The sequence below is a fragment of the Solanum verrucosum genome, unplaced genomic scaffold (assembly GCF_900185275.1).
Source record: "Solanum verrucosum unplaced genomic scaffold, falcon-dt-bn FXZP01000138.1, whole genome shotgun sequence".
In the NCBI taxonomy this organism is placed as follows: Eukaryota; Viridiplantae; Streptophyta; class Magnoliopsida; order Solanales; family Solanaceae; genus Solanum; species Solanum verrucosum.
In genome coordinates this window covers 758161-770912 of record NW_026020134.1, presented here as the reverse complement: position 1 = coordinate 770912, position 12752 = coordinate 758161, and the positions used below count along the sequence as shown (strand labels likewise).

The 12752-nt window shown below is 28.7% G+C and overlaps 1 protein-coding gene across 1 annotated transcript; it reads left to right on the top strand.

The window, feature by feature from the left end:
- The first annotated feature begins 5680 nt into the window (after positions 1-5680).
- Positions 5681-8558, top strand: LOC125827387 (tropinone reductase homolog At5g06060-like). The gene is made up of 5 exons (XM_049506704.1): positions 5681-5861; positions 5930-6137; positions 7680-7899; positions 7998-8104; positions 8184-8558. The coding sequence occupies exons 1-5, from the start codon at positions 5749-5751 to the stop codon at positions 8376-8378; spliced, it is 843 nt and encodes a 280-aa protein (XP_049362661.1). The 5' UTR covers positions 5681-5748; the 3' UTR covers positions 8379-8558.
- The last annotated feature ends 4194 nt before the right edge of the window (positions 8559-12752 follow it).

Genomic DNA, 12752 nt, shown 5'->3' with positions numbered 1-12752 from the left:
AATATGGTAATATTACCTCTATTATTTATTGTTTCTTAAGGGGTGTGTCAAGTCAATAATGGACAAAATTTTACACTTAGTTCCTAATTTACCTCATCATTACTTATAGTCATTTGTTACATTTTTCAAGAAATTGTATTTATTATATTCAAATGGTGATATAGTAAAATTATCCTTTTATTTATAATTTCTTAAGAAGTGTGCAAAGTTAATAATGAACAAATATTATTACATACCGCGAGTAATTGTTAGACAATAAATGTACTGCATTAAAATAGGGATATTCCCTTTCACATGGTCGGGCTATATTCACACCATTTTTTAGTACTATTGATTATTTAAAAAAAAGAAGAAGATATTTTTGTAACCTTAATACCATTGATATTAATGGTAAATTACAATATAATATTGAGTGTCAGTGAAATTTTCCTTATTAAAAAAAGATTCTTTTTCTAAATTTAATAGCATCGAAATCAATGGTAACTAACACTATAATATTAATGAGTGTCAAGATTAATGAAGTTAATTAGTAAGATTTTCACCTTTCTTCTCATGTATAAATACAAGCACAAATATACATATTTTCAACATTAAATATAATATCTTCAAGTATCAAGCATGAGTTATTTCAAGAACAATAATTGTCTCTTCTTCTCATTCATATTTGCACTTAGCCTTGCACTAGTTAGAAGTTCAAAATTGAACCCAAATATTCCTAGTTATCAAGTTAACATTGTTAATGCCCTTCCAAATGGTACTTCACCTTTGACCCTTCGTTGTCAAGATTATGAAAATCATGAACTAGGAACTCACTCAATGAATGTGACTGAAGAGTATATGTTTACTTCTATCAGTGTTACATCGTACTATTGTTTTTATTATTGGAATGGAGAAAGCAATTTTTTCGATGTTATTAATGAAGAGATATCTAGAGGTTGTGGATACGTTGGCCCTTTTCTCTATGGATGTTATTGGAAGGTGCAAGAGGATGGCTTTTATTTTGGACGTCGTCAAGATGGTAGATTTTATAAGGAACACTCATGGTAATAAAATGTTGCATCTAGATTAATTTCAAATTTGGATACTATAGATTAGTGTTATAGCCTTATAGGTGTGAAAACTTCTAAGTTATGTTTTTTTATGTTTCGCCATAGACTATATAACTTTCAAGGATAAAATGAAAATCTTACAAACTTAATATTATAGATCTAATTTTGTGGCTTATAGCATTATATAAGTGGTATGGATGAAATTCTTATTTCCCCTCACACACCTCTAAAAGAGGATTTAACAAACACTTTGTCTTGCATCAAGTCAATGGGTTTAAAATTTTGAAAGTTATAATCCAATGAAAACAAGATATAATAAAGTATAAAACTTGCAAAAACATGATAGTTTTTTTATTTTATTTTTTGGATGCGGGTGGGGGGGTGGGGTAGCCATTATTTCTTAATTGTTCTATGAGTATGAGTATGATTGATTATTCCATCTCTAATAATAATGAGCTTAGATATCTAAATTATTCGCATTTTGGCACTAATCTTGTCTAGTCGATCACCTCAACGATTTAAATGATTATATTATGTTATAGATTGCTATAATTGAAATCTTGTATGTTTCCCTTATTATTTTAATTTTACATAAAATTGTTTTCTTATGGAATGGATACATATATACATAATATTAATCTTTCTTTAGAATCAATTTCAAAGACAAAAATCTCACCTATAAGTTAACAAAATCTTAGGAGGTTAGCAAGATTCGCCTTTCTTCTCGTCATAACCAAAGAAAAAATAAACAAGTCTAGGTCAATTTGGATGAATTATAATGGGTTGAGACAATAATTGAGTCAAGATGGTAATTGGACGGATTGGGTCAAATTTGGATGGATTATAATGGGTTAAGACAATAATTGAGTCAAGATCACCTAATTCAACTCAAATTTGCTGAGATCAAGACCCAATTCAATCCAATTTTAACTAAGCCTAATTATTTTATTTGTTCTTTTAAATGATTTTAGTACCTAATAAAAAAAATTCCTTTATTATGACTATATATAACATATCAAAAAAATTTTAAAAAGTTTTTTAAAAATATTTTGACAAGATTTACCATGAGCCAATTCGAATTACATATTAATCCAATTTTTAATGGATTGAAATGAGTTGAGATAATGAATGGACGGGTCAACAACCCATCCAAACCTAAACAGATTGGACGGATTAGGTTTGATTTTGCCATCCCTAATCAACCTAGAACTTCTCAATAGTGCAAGGTCAAGTGCAAAAATAAATGAGAAAGAAAAAGGTTGTTGCTCTTAAAATAACTCATGCTTGATATTGGTTCTGTCTTGTCTTGAATCCATGTGTATTTATGTTATTTCTTCTACATCAAAAGTTACTTTAGCTCACTATCGCCATTTTAAAAAAAAAATAGAAGGTATATTTTACATACTAACAAGTTATCTCTATTTATGAGATATTTTTGAGAATTGAACATTTTATTAATAAGAAGTACTAGTTATTTAAGAGTATAAAGTAATAGTTAAAAAAAGGTACTAAATTTTACTTTGAATTTCTAAAGTAACAGTACTTACTTTAGAACCGAACGAATATGTAAGACTAGTTCACTCTCACTATTTCCCCATTGGGTGGTTCCTTATAGCCACACATTGGCATAAGTGTCTTTATTATTCACTAGATTGCCTAGTCTACATTTTATGATTCAAACAAATAGTGTAAGTAAAAACATGCTATGTGCGTATTAATTGAGTTGCCCCCCCAAGGATATTGCACTACTGGTTTGAAAAAATCACCATAATATAACCAATATTATTAGGTGGTCACCTTGTCGGGATTAAGGGGGAAATTTGGACACCTAACTTTTATGTTACTATTTTATTTTTGATTAGACATATTTTGCTGATTTCTTAACATCTATGTTTCTGTTTTTTTTTTTGTTCAAATTGATAGAGTGCTACTGTTAAGTGTTAAGTCAACAATGAGAGGTAGTAATTGAACATAGAAAAAAAAGTTTAAAATACTGTTTAATGTGAGGTATTAGGTATAATAATTTGATGAATAAAATATAGGATTATTTTATTCTGCGTTTGGTTGAAGCTAGTAGGTTGTCTTGAGATTATTGTTCCCACTATTTATACTTTCTTGATGGAATAAGTTATCTCACATACATGATGGAATAATTTATTTGAAAATAATTTATTCAAAACAATTTATTTTGGGATAACTTATTCCTAACCAAACGATCCCGCATATTGCTACTTCGAGTATATCTTCTTGTTAATTATGTTTCTTTGCTGCCAAACACAGTGCTCCCAATTTGGCTGCTGTTGTTTCCTTTTTCAATTCATTTAGACAAGTAGTTTGGTTCTGATTTAATTTCAAGTTGCTGCCAAATTTCTTGGCTATCAATTTGTTTATTTGTTTGTATCAAGCTTTTGCATGTTTCCACTACTTTGTTAGACATGGGTGAAATTCATCGATATCGGTAAATTCAGAATTTAAAATTTAAAATTTATGAATTCTCATTTATCTAAAATTTAAAAATAAAAAGAGACAAAAGGGCAGCAAAGCTTAAGAAGTTCATTTTTTTTATATTGGATCAACAATACACTCTATTAGTGGATTTTCAAATTAAATTGTATTTCTTATCTATTAATTAATAAATTTTTCATACAAATACAAAATTTTGCACAAAAGTTGTTAGGTTCCAAAAAACTATCCAATTGAAGATGATGATGGTATGAATACATTTTAAGCTTTTGACCTAACTCAAGCCGAATTACCCAAAATCCGCCCTAATATATATCCTATTTCACTTATATTAAGAGAAAACTATTATGAATATGCTTAAATTGTGTGCGAATTATTAGTTTCATTTTTTAATTATTGACAATCTTAAAAACACCACTTTACTTGACTAACTGAACTCAAATACACCTGATCATGCAACATGAGTGAAGTACGTACACCCCTTATAAATTCTCGCCAAGTTTAGGGGTGTTTTCAATACTTATCTCGGCTTTTTATTAAGAGTTTCATGCTCCTACAAGAGTTTGAGACCACTTGTTATGTCATGTTGCACTTTGGGGGTGTATCTAAGTGTAGTAGTCAATTAGAAAAATGTTTTTAAGACTGTCAATAATTCGGAAAAGAAACTAATGATTTGCATCAAGTTCAGGGATATTTCAAATACTTCCTTCTTATATTAAACCGACTTATGAAGTTTGAAATATTTAGTAGAAGTCACTGATTTCTTACTCTACAACCTCTATATTAATATTGGCAAGTAGTGACTAGTGAGACCTAAAAATTGTAAATCACGTTTTTAGGAAGTATCAAACCAGTGTTATTTGCTGTCAAGTTTCAAATTAAAATATTATATATATAAAATTAGGTGGCTCCGCCCTGAGCTTATTATCTCATAATCAAGGTAATAATCTCGACTTATTCTATGTAGATATCTTCAAGTGATCTCATCGTTGGGTCATGAGTTCTTATCAAGTAGCTAGTAGTTTAACTCATCTTGATCCGATCTGTTTTGATCCAAGTAAATTTTGGGCAAATTGGATCATGATCCAATTATTTATTTGATCCCTTTGCCACCTCTAAATGATTGATAGCATTTGGTAGATGGATGGGAATATAAATTGCAGCCGTTCTTTGTTATATCTGCCAATGAAGAAGTGTTGAAATTTGGGTTGGGGGATGGAAACTCGAAAGAGGAAATTATAAGGTGGAAAATTAAATCCTTGTCACTAAGGTTAAAATTGATAGTCAATTAATTGAACTTTAACTAAGTAAGACGTATTATTGTAGTGAATTTAATGAAATAAGTTGACTACCCTCTTCTTTCTTCCAAGTAAACTTATGCCTCAGTCCCAAAACAATTATACTTAACCATATGAATACTTACTAATTATATTATTTGTTTGAATTCATTTTATTTCAACATTTTACAAAATAAAAATGAAAAGTACTAGTTTTTCTATATTTCCAATTGTCAATATGAATTTAGTAGACCAACAAGACTCCATGAAACTATTAGACCTAAATAAACATATTAAGATAATTAAAACAATTTCTAATTAACTGGTATTATCTGTATAATTATTTTTTTATTGTGCTTCTTTTTTTTGGCTAAATGTAGATTGATATTTGATAACAAGATATTATAGTCTTCTTTAGTTAACTTCCTTCAAAAGTAATTTTATGTCTATAATTCCCTTTCAAGATCTTCATTTATTATGTAAAATTTGTTAGTTTTACACAAAAGTAAAACATAATCAAAATCATTGGTCCATAATCCAACCACTCAACACCTTTTTGCTTAGTTTTTTTTCCTTCCGATGTTTGGAGTCTGTATTCTCGGTATTTGAAGATTGTATTGAAATTCCGACTAAATAATGCTCCAAATATGATTTTCTTCATATTCAGGACTCGTATTGACTTATGGTAAGTATCTAGGAAACTAAGAGAATAATAAACAAATAAATAGATGCATATTTTACAACCGTTGATCTCCATTAAAATCCCCTCCATCATTTCTAGCCGTTGATCAATTTGCATTGACTTTGTCTTCTGATCTTCTATTAAATCTTAGGATGGGAAGAACTTATGTATTTATAAATAATAAAGCCCTTTCTTGTATTATCATTGCTGCATTCTGCAACAAGAAAATATTGAGAGTGTTGGATCTTGAAAATTTGAATTCTTGAGAAAATTAAAGATGGCTACGATGGCGACAGGGGAAGAACAGAGTAGCAGTAGTAGTAACAGAGTCCAGAAATGGTCCCTTCATGGGAAAACAGCTCTAGTTACTGGAGGAACCAGAGGTATCGGGTAAGTTTAAATAGTCGAGGGTCAAAAATTACGTGTCTACAACTGATGTTGCTTCTCTTTTTTGTTAGGAGTGCAATAGTGGAGGAATTGGCAGGATTTGGAGCAAGTGTTCATACATGTTCAAGAAACAAGAAAGAACTTGATGAGAAGATTCAAGAATGGGAAGCAAAAGGATTTAAGGTGACTGGCTCTGTTTGTGATTTATTTTCTAAAGAACAGAGAGAAGAGCTTATTCACACTGTTTCCTCTGTTTTTGAGGGGAAGCTCAATATACTGGTAAGTCTTTGCTCACTAAATATTTCTTTCTTTTTTTCATCTCGGGTTCGGTACTTGTATTTTGAATTAAAGCCAGTTAAGATCCATTTGAGAGTAACACTCCTGTCATAAAAAAAAAAATCAATATTCAAAATTCAAAACAAAGATCTCCGATTAAAGGAGGTTCATCTACTAAGTCACACCCTTAGTTGATTTTTGATTAAATAAAATATTTAGAAGAAAGAAAAAAAATAATGAATTGAGTACTAGAGCCAAACTTCTTAGTAATGTTCGATTTAATTTGTTTTATTATAAAAGAAGTCATTCTTTTGTTGGTATTAAACCATACCCACCGGCCAGATTAATTTGGATTATGTTGTGTAGAGCTACTAAAAATTTCTTGTTCGAATGTGAAATTTCTAATTAGTTAGTGAAAAGATCATATCGATGTGTTCTAATATTCTATAAATGTTTTTGATGAATCTTTTTTTTTTCTTTAGTTTTGTAAAAGAAAAGTAAGTTATTCTATTAAGTACAAATTAAAAAGTTTTACTAGAACATAAAGCCTAAAGGAACTGATCTTGTTGGCTCAAAATCATAATAATCTTAGCGGAAAGTAAATAAAGCATGAAAATAATGGTCGCTCCAAAATACAACATCTTTCTCAACTGGTAATCATGTCCTATGTTGCTCGAATTCTTTAAAAATATCAACGAGTATGTATCAAATCTTTCAATAATGCATTTTTAAAGGATCTGACGCGAATGTAATAATATTTTTGAAAAGTTCAAGCAACTTAACTCATGCCAAGTCTTTATTTACATTGTTAGTTAAAGAATTTGTCACCGTGTTTGTCTCCACAGATTAAATGACGGTATGACCTCAAAGAGGTACCTACAATCGGTCACGAAAGTATAATACATGATTATTTAAAAACTTAGAAATTGGTTAAAAGGACCAACTTCATATGTTAAATGAGAAGGAGCTCTTGAAGTACATAATAGTTACTAATTAAAAACACATCTTTTACAACTCTTTATTACTTTGAGAATTAAAAGCATGTATTAAATATGTAAAGAAGTACTTTTAACGTTTGTAATTCTTTAAATAGTAAAAACATCCTATGTAGAATTAATTAAATTAGATAAATAAATGTATTAAAAGGACGTCAAAATTAGTATGCTTAATTTTGCAGACATAGTTACGTAAACAAGGTGGTCATTTGGAGACAAGGAAGATGTAAAGTGAAATAAGAATAGGACTATGGGTGGCATAAAGCCAAATTTAGGTGACAAATTTCCAACAACATAAATGATAAAGACAAAATTGTCATACTAAAATGTTATATAATTCTCAACGTCACTTTCTCGTATTTATAGCTAATTCCATCTCCTATAACTACTTACTGACATATAGGGTCATCCCAATTTATATAATGTACTCATTTTTATTTCACATTTTGATATCTGATATTTATATTAGAGTCGATTAAATTTAAATTTGAAAATCTCACGTTAAGAATAAAACGCTATGTCTCAATTTATATATATTATTTTATTGTAGGTGAATAATGCAGCAATAAGTATGATAAAACGAACAGCAGATATAAGTGTGGAAGATTATTCAAAAATTATGGGAACCAATGTGGAGTCACCTTTCCACATCACTCAAATTGCTTATCCTCTTTTGAAAGCATGTGGAAATACTGCTAGCATTGTCTTCATTTCCTCCCTTGCTGGTTCTCTAGCACTCCCTGCTCTTTCTGTCTACGGAGCCTCTAAAGGTAAAATTACGCTCTTTTATATCATTAGACTATATATATATATTGACGATGAAATTAATTAAACGGTTTTTAATTTCAATTTTATGAATTTTGAATAGGTGCAATCAACCAGCTTACCAAGTTTTTGGCATGCGAATGGGCTAGTGATGGAATTCGCGTTAATACAGTCTCTCCATTCGCTGTCAAAACTAGCATTTTGAAAGCGGTAATGTCCCTATTAACATTTAAAGTCGTTATTTTAAAATTCAAAATTCATAAAATTGAGATTCTGACTCTGATGACAGGAGGATATTGACCCGTCATTGTTGGGGAATTATTCAGAATTGATGTGTAGAACACCATTGAAACCAATAGCAGAACCTGATGAGATATCTCCATTGGTGGCATTTCTTTGTCTTCCTGCTGCTTCACATATTACTGGTCAGATCATTCTTGTTGATGGTGGATTTTCAGCTGGTAGTTTCAAATTTCAGTCTTAATTAATTAAATATCCAAAAATAGAAAGAAAAATACAATATGCATGGGTTGGCAAATTGTTTTTCATATATATGAGCAATATTGTTCTTGTAAGCTAAGGGTGGATCGATCTTTCCGTGATATTGTAAGTCATGTTTGACCATAAAAATTATTCACTTTTTTTCTGAAATAATGTTTCACTTTATTTAAAAATTAGTGTTTTGCACGTTAAACATTACCTTGTGGTTGTATTTCACTTTGAAAAACATGTTATACTCAAGCATAAGCATTATTTTGAGTAATTAATGGTCAAAAACACAGTTAAACCATCAATTTTAGCGAATTTCATACATTAAGTATTCATTGTTCTTGTTACCTTCTTAAAATATCACTCTCTTTTTAATAAAACACACCTGGATGTTGAGAGTTGGTCACATGTTTGCTCCCAATTAACAACAAGCGCGTGCAAACCAATTCAACATCGAGGTGTGTTTTGATATAAAGAGAATGATAGTAAAGGTTTAAAATTTGTGAATATGTGATGAATTAGGTAGGTAAATAGAACAATGGATGGTTAAGATATGACTCGATCACTAAAAAGTAATAGTTTAAATGTATTTTTTTACTATTAGCTCTTCCAAATATTCTTTGTGAAAAATATTATCAAACTACAATTTCAATTTCAAAAATTCTAAATGAATTGAAAAATATTTGAAATCTAAACTCAACCCCCTACTTAGTTTTGTTAATTGTTTTACAAATTTCTGAAGTTCAAATAGAACAATAATTTGTTGAGTAGTGGTCTAATTAGTATATATACTTATCTAAGTGACAGTTGCGTGATTTTCTCCTAAATAATCAATGAATAATTAGGACTATGATTACGTAGAAGATAATCAAGAATTACTATCAATTTTCACTTTTTGTTTTTGTCAATTTCGTTGTTGGATATGACGTGAATATTGGTCTTAAACATGCTTGAGATATAGATGTGACTCTCATCCATACTTTATCGACTAATTCATGTCCAAACGCCTATTTAATATTTAGTGTGAATTCAACTATCGATTTATAAAGCAACTAAAATAAAATAATTCAAAACTATACGAATTATGTAATCACACTTGTTACAAAATTTTACAACCTAGAATTATTTCTTTAAAAAGTTTAGCAAACTACTCAAGGGAATGTATTGTTTTTCTTTTCCCTCAAAGAAAGAAGATATCGAGGTTGAAGATTAGGAAAGAAGATATTAAGTAGTTGAGCATTGTTTAGTTTTTCTTATCAATATTGTTATTAGTACTTTCTCATTATCTACTAATTTTTTTATTTTTTTTAATTACCTGTTGTTTACTTTGCTTCAATTATTGTATTATTTATCCATCATTGTCATTGTTCTTTTCTCGTTTGTTTTTAGCATGATTTCTTTCATACTTGTTTCTATATGTTTTACTTAGCACCGAGGGTCTAGCATTGGAGATAGTTTTTCTACTTTACAAAGATGAAAAAATAAGATTGTGTACAGACCCCTCTTTCAATCTGCTAGATTGTACTTATGATTCTACATGGAATATATTATTATTAAAAAAAAATGTTTAACATAAACAAATACAAATACTAACAATGCTATATATAATGAAGTAGTATTAATAAATACAAACAATATTAAAGCAAAAGCACCATGATCCTTTTCTTGGAAGGGTTAAATTACGTAGCACAAAGCCACAAATTGGAATGTGGAGTGCTTGGTTGGCCTTTACTCAAACCCAAGAAATGAAAAAAATACTAAAATAGTCATAATTGTTAAGCAAAAATTAAACTTGTTGACAAATATACCCATGATCTTCTCACCAAGAAAGTGAAACAAAGTACAATAGACAAAATCCATTTTGCATTGCCAAAGTAGCCAAACTCTATGACGTTGTCGGCCGGCACGGCGTCAAAAATTAGGAACCTACGTGCCTTCGGTAAAATTCAATAATTTATATAATATAAATAAATGATTCATCAAAAATTTAGTATATTTTTAAAAAAATTATAAATTATAAATTTTGACTTTATCTCTATAAGTAATAAAACAACATACCGAAAAGCTATAACAAGGTTCTATATATATGAGGATCGAATCTTTTAACGCTTAATTAGATACTATAGCTCGAATATCAAACTAAAATATTCTTATTTAGTAGGTTTTTTATTCTTTTAATACCTATTCAACATGAATTCATATTAATTGTGAAAGTAAAAGTTTCAAATACATACTACCTTAAGCGAAAAAGAAAGTGAAAAACAACTAAAATAATATGAATTAATGATGAAGATTTTCTATAGCTAGACATTAAAATTCATTGTTAATCATATTTAGTAATAAATAATTATGAAAAAATTATATTAATTACGAGTAATTTAGGGAGGAAGTTTATAACACGTGCAACGATTTTAAAGGGGACAGGAACCAACAAGGACTAATATGTAGAGACAAAAAGTAGAAATATTTGAGCATATGAAGGAGTCCATGCCCTATAATACGTAGAGACAAAAACACTTCAATCTTTTTCTATGGTTTTGCTTTAGCCCTCCCAAATGATGGCTTGAAACTTAAAATATATACATGGTGCATGCTTAATTCATTCTTTTTACTAATAAAACTGAAAAATAAAAAATATATTACTCCCTCCGTCTTAATTGATGTAATGTTATTTGATTTGTTATAGAGTTTAAGAAATAATTATTTTTTTGAAACTTATAGTGATCTAAGATAAGTCATATATGCATCTAGGTTAAAATTAAATTGTTACTAATTATAGAAATGTATTATTATTATTATCGTGATTGACTATAAAGAAAAGTTTGACAGATGAATAGTATGTATATAAAATATCAGGTTCCTAATTTTGGGATTATTAGCACTCCCTTCTTTCATTTTTACTTATCCTGATTGAAAATCAAGACATAATTTATTATTTAAATTCTAATTTATCCTTATTATTAAGTATTAACTATAATAATTTCTCACTGTAATTTTCAAAATATTAAATTTATATATTCAAAAGATATTATGATAATTTATCTTTTTATTAATTACGTTTTAAAGGTATGTTAAGTCAAATACAAGTAAAATGACAGCGAAAGTAAGAATTAATGTTACGGGAGTTCCGGAAGGGTTTTCTTATTTATGAATGCAAGTTTGATTATTATTTTTTTAGCCAGACAAGTTTGATTTAAAGGCTGTATGCATGGATAATTAATTAACCGGAGAAGTCACCTAAATAAAAATATTGTTTATTAGTCAACATATTCAACTTTTAATTTAAATGATTCAATATTTAAATTTAAATTAGTCTAATCAGTATGTTCTGGACGCTCACTAAATGTTAATTTATACCAATTAAGAAAAGTACTTTCGTATTCAAAATAAATGTGTGCATCTATGAAGAAGACTTTTTTCACGTATTTGAAAAATAATACTCAATACCACACCCATACATAAGTTATTAGTAGCAATAATCTGGTACATAGTTAATTAATTAATACAATATAATGGATCAACTTTTAATTTGAAGCATAACTTTCACGTGTTTCAAGTTAAAAAAAAATTATTCTTCTCCTCAAATTGGAATATACCTTTAATTTATTTGTCGGCTCGTGGTACGACAAAAGCATAACTCCTCAAACTTATTTCGTGTGAGATATTAGAGATCGCTTCTTTGCGTTAGCTAAAGCGGATATAAGGAGAAATAGATGTAAATCGAAAAAATATTGAAAAGAGGGCATTAGACAAGACAAATACACTACACACCTGCAATTTAATTAATTATAACGAGGACATGAATTTAAATAGGAGAATAGAAGGTTAGTAGGTAATCGAGCGTTATCTAATTTTCTTATCAATATTGTTTTATTACTCTCTTATAATCTTTTTCTTCGATTTTAATGTTCCATTTGCTCAGCTATCATATTATTTGTTGTTGCTACTATTCTTTTCTTCATTATGGATTCTTCGGTATTTTTCATTTGTTCTGAATATATTCTTGATTTTTTTTATATGTTTTACTTTTTCTTTTCTTATTTTAATTGGGTGGAGGAATTGAAAATAGGGGAGGGAATTACAATGTGGAGAATCGAACTCTCACCAATAAGGCAGGAGTTCAGGTAACCAACCAATTAAGCTACTAAAATTCTCCTTATATATGTTTTACTTAATATGAGGTTTTAACATAAATAACTTGATCTCTATCTTCTTAAAGTACGTAGAGTAAGATTGCATAATACGTATGATCAATATATTTTTCAGATCGAATTTATAAGATTACGCTAAGTATATTGTAGTAAAATTTAATAAAGGGTAATAAAGAATAAGATCTATTAAATAATCTTTAAAATAAAATAATAAAAGT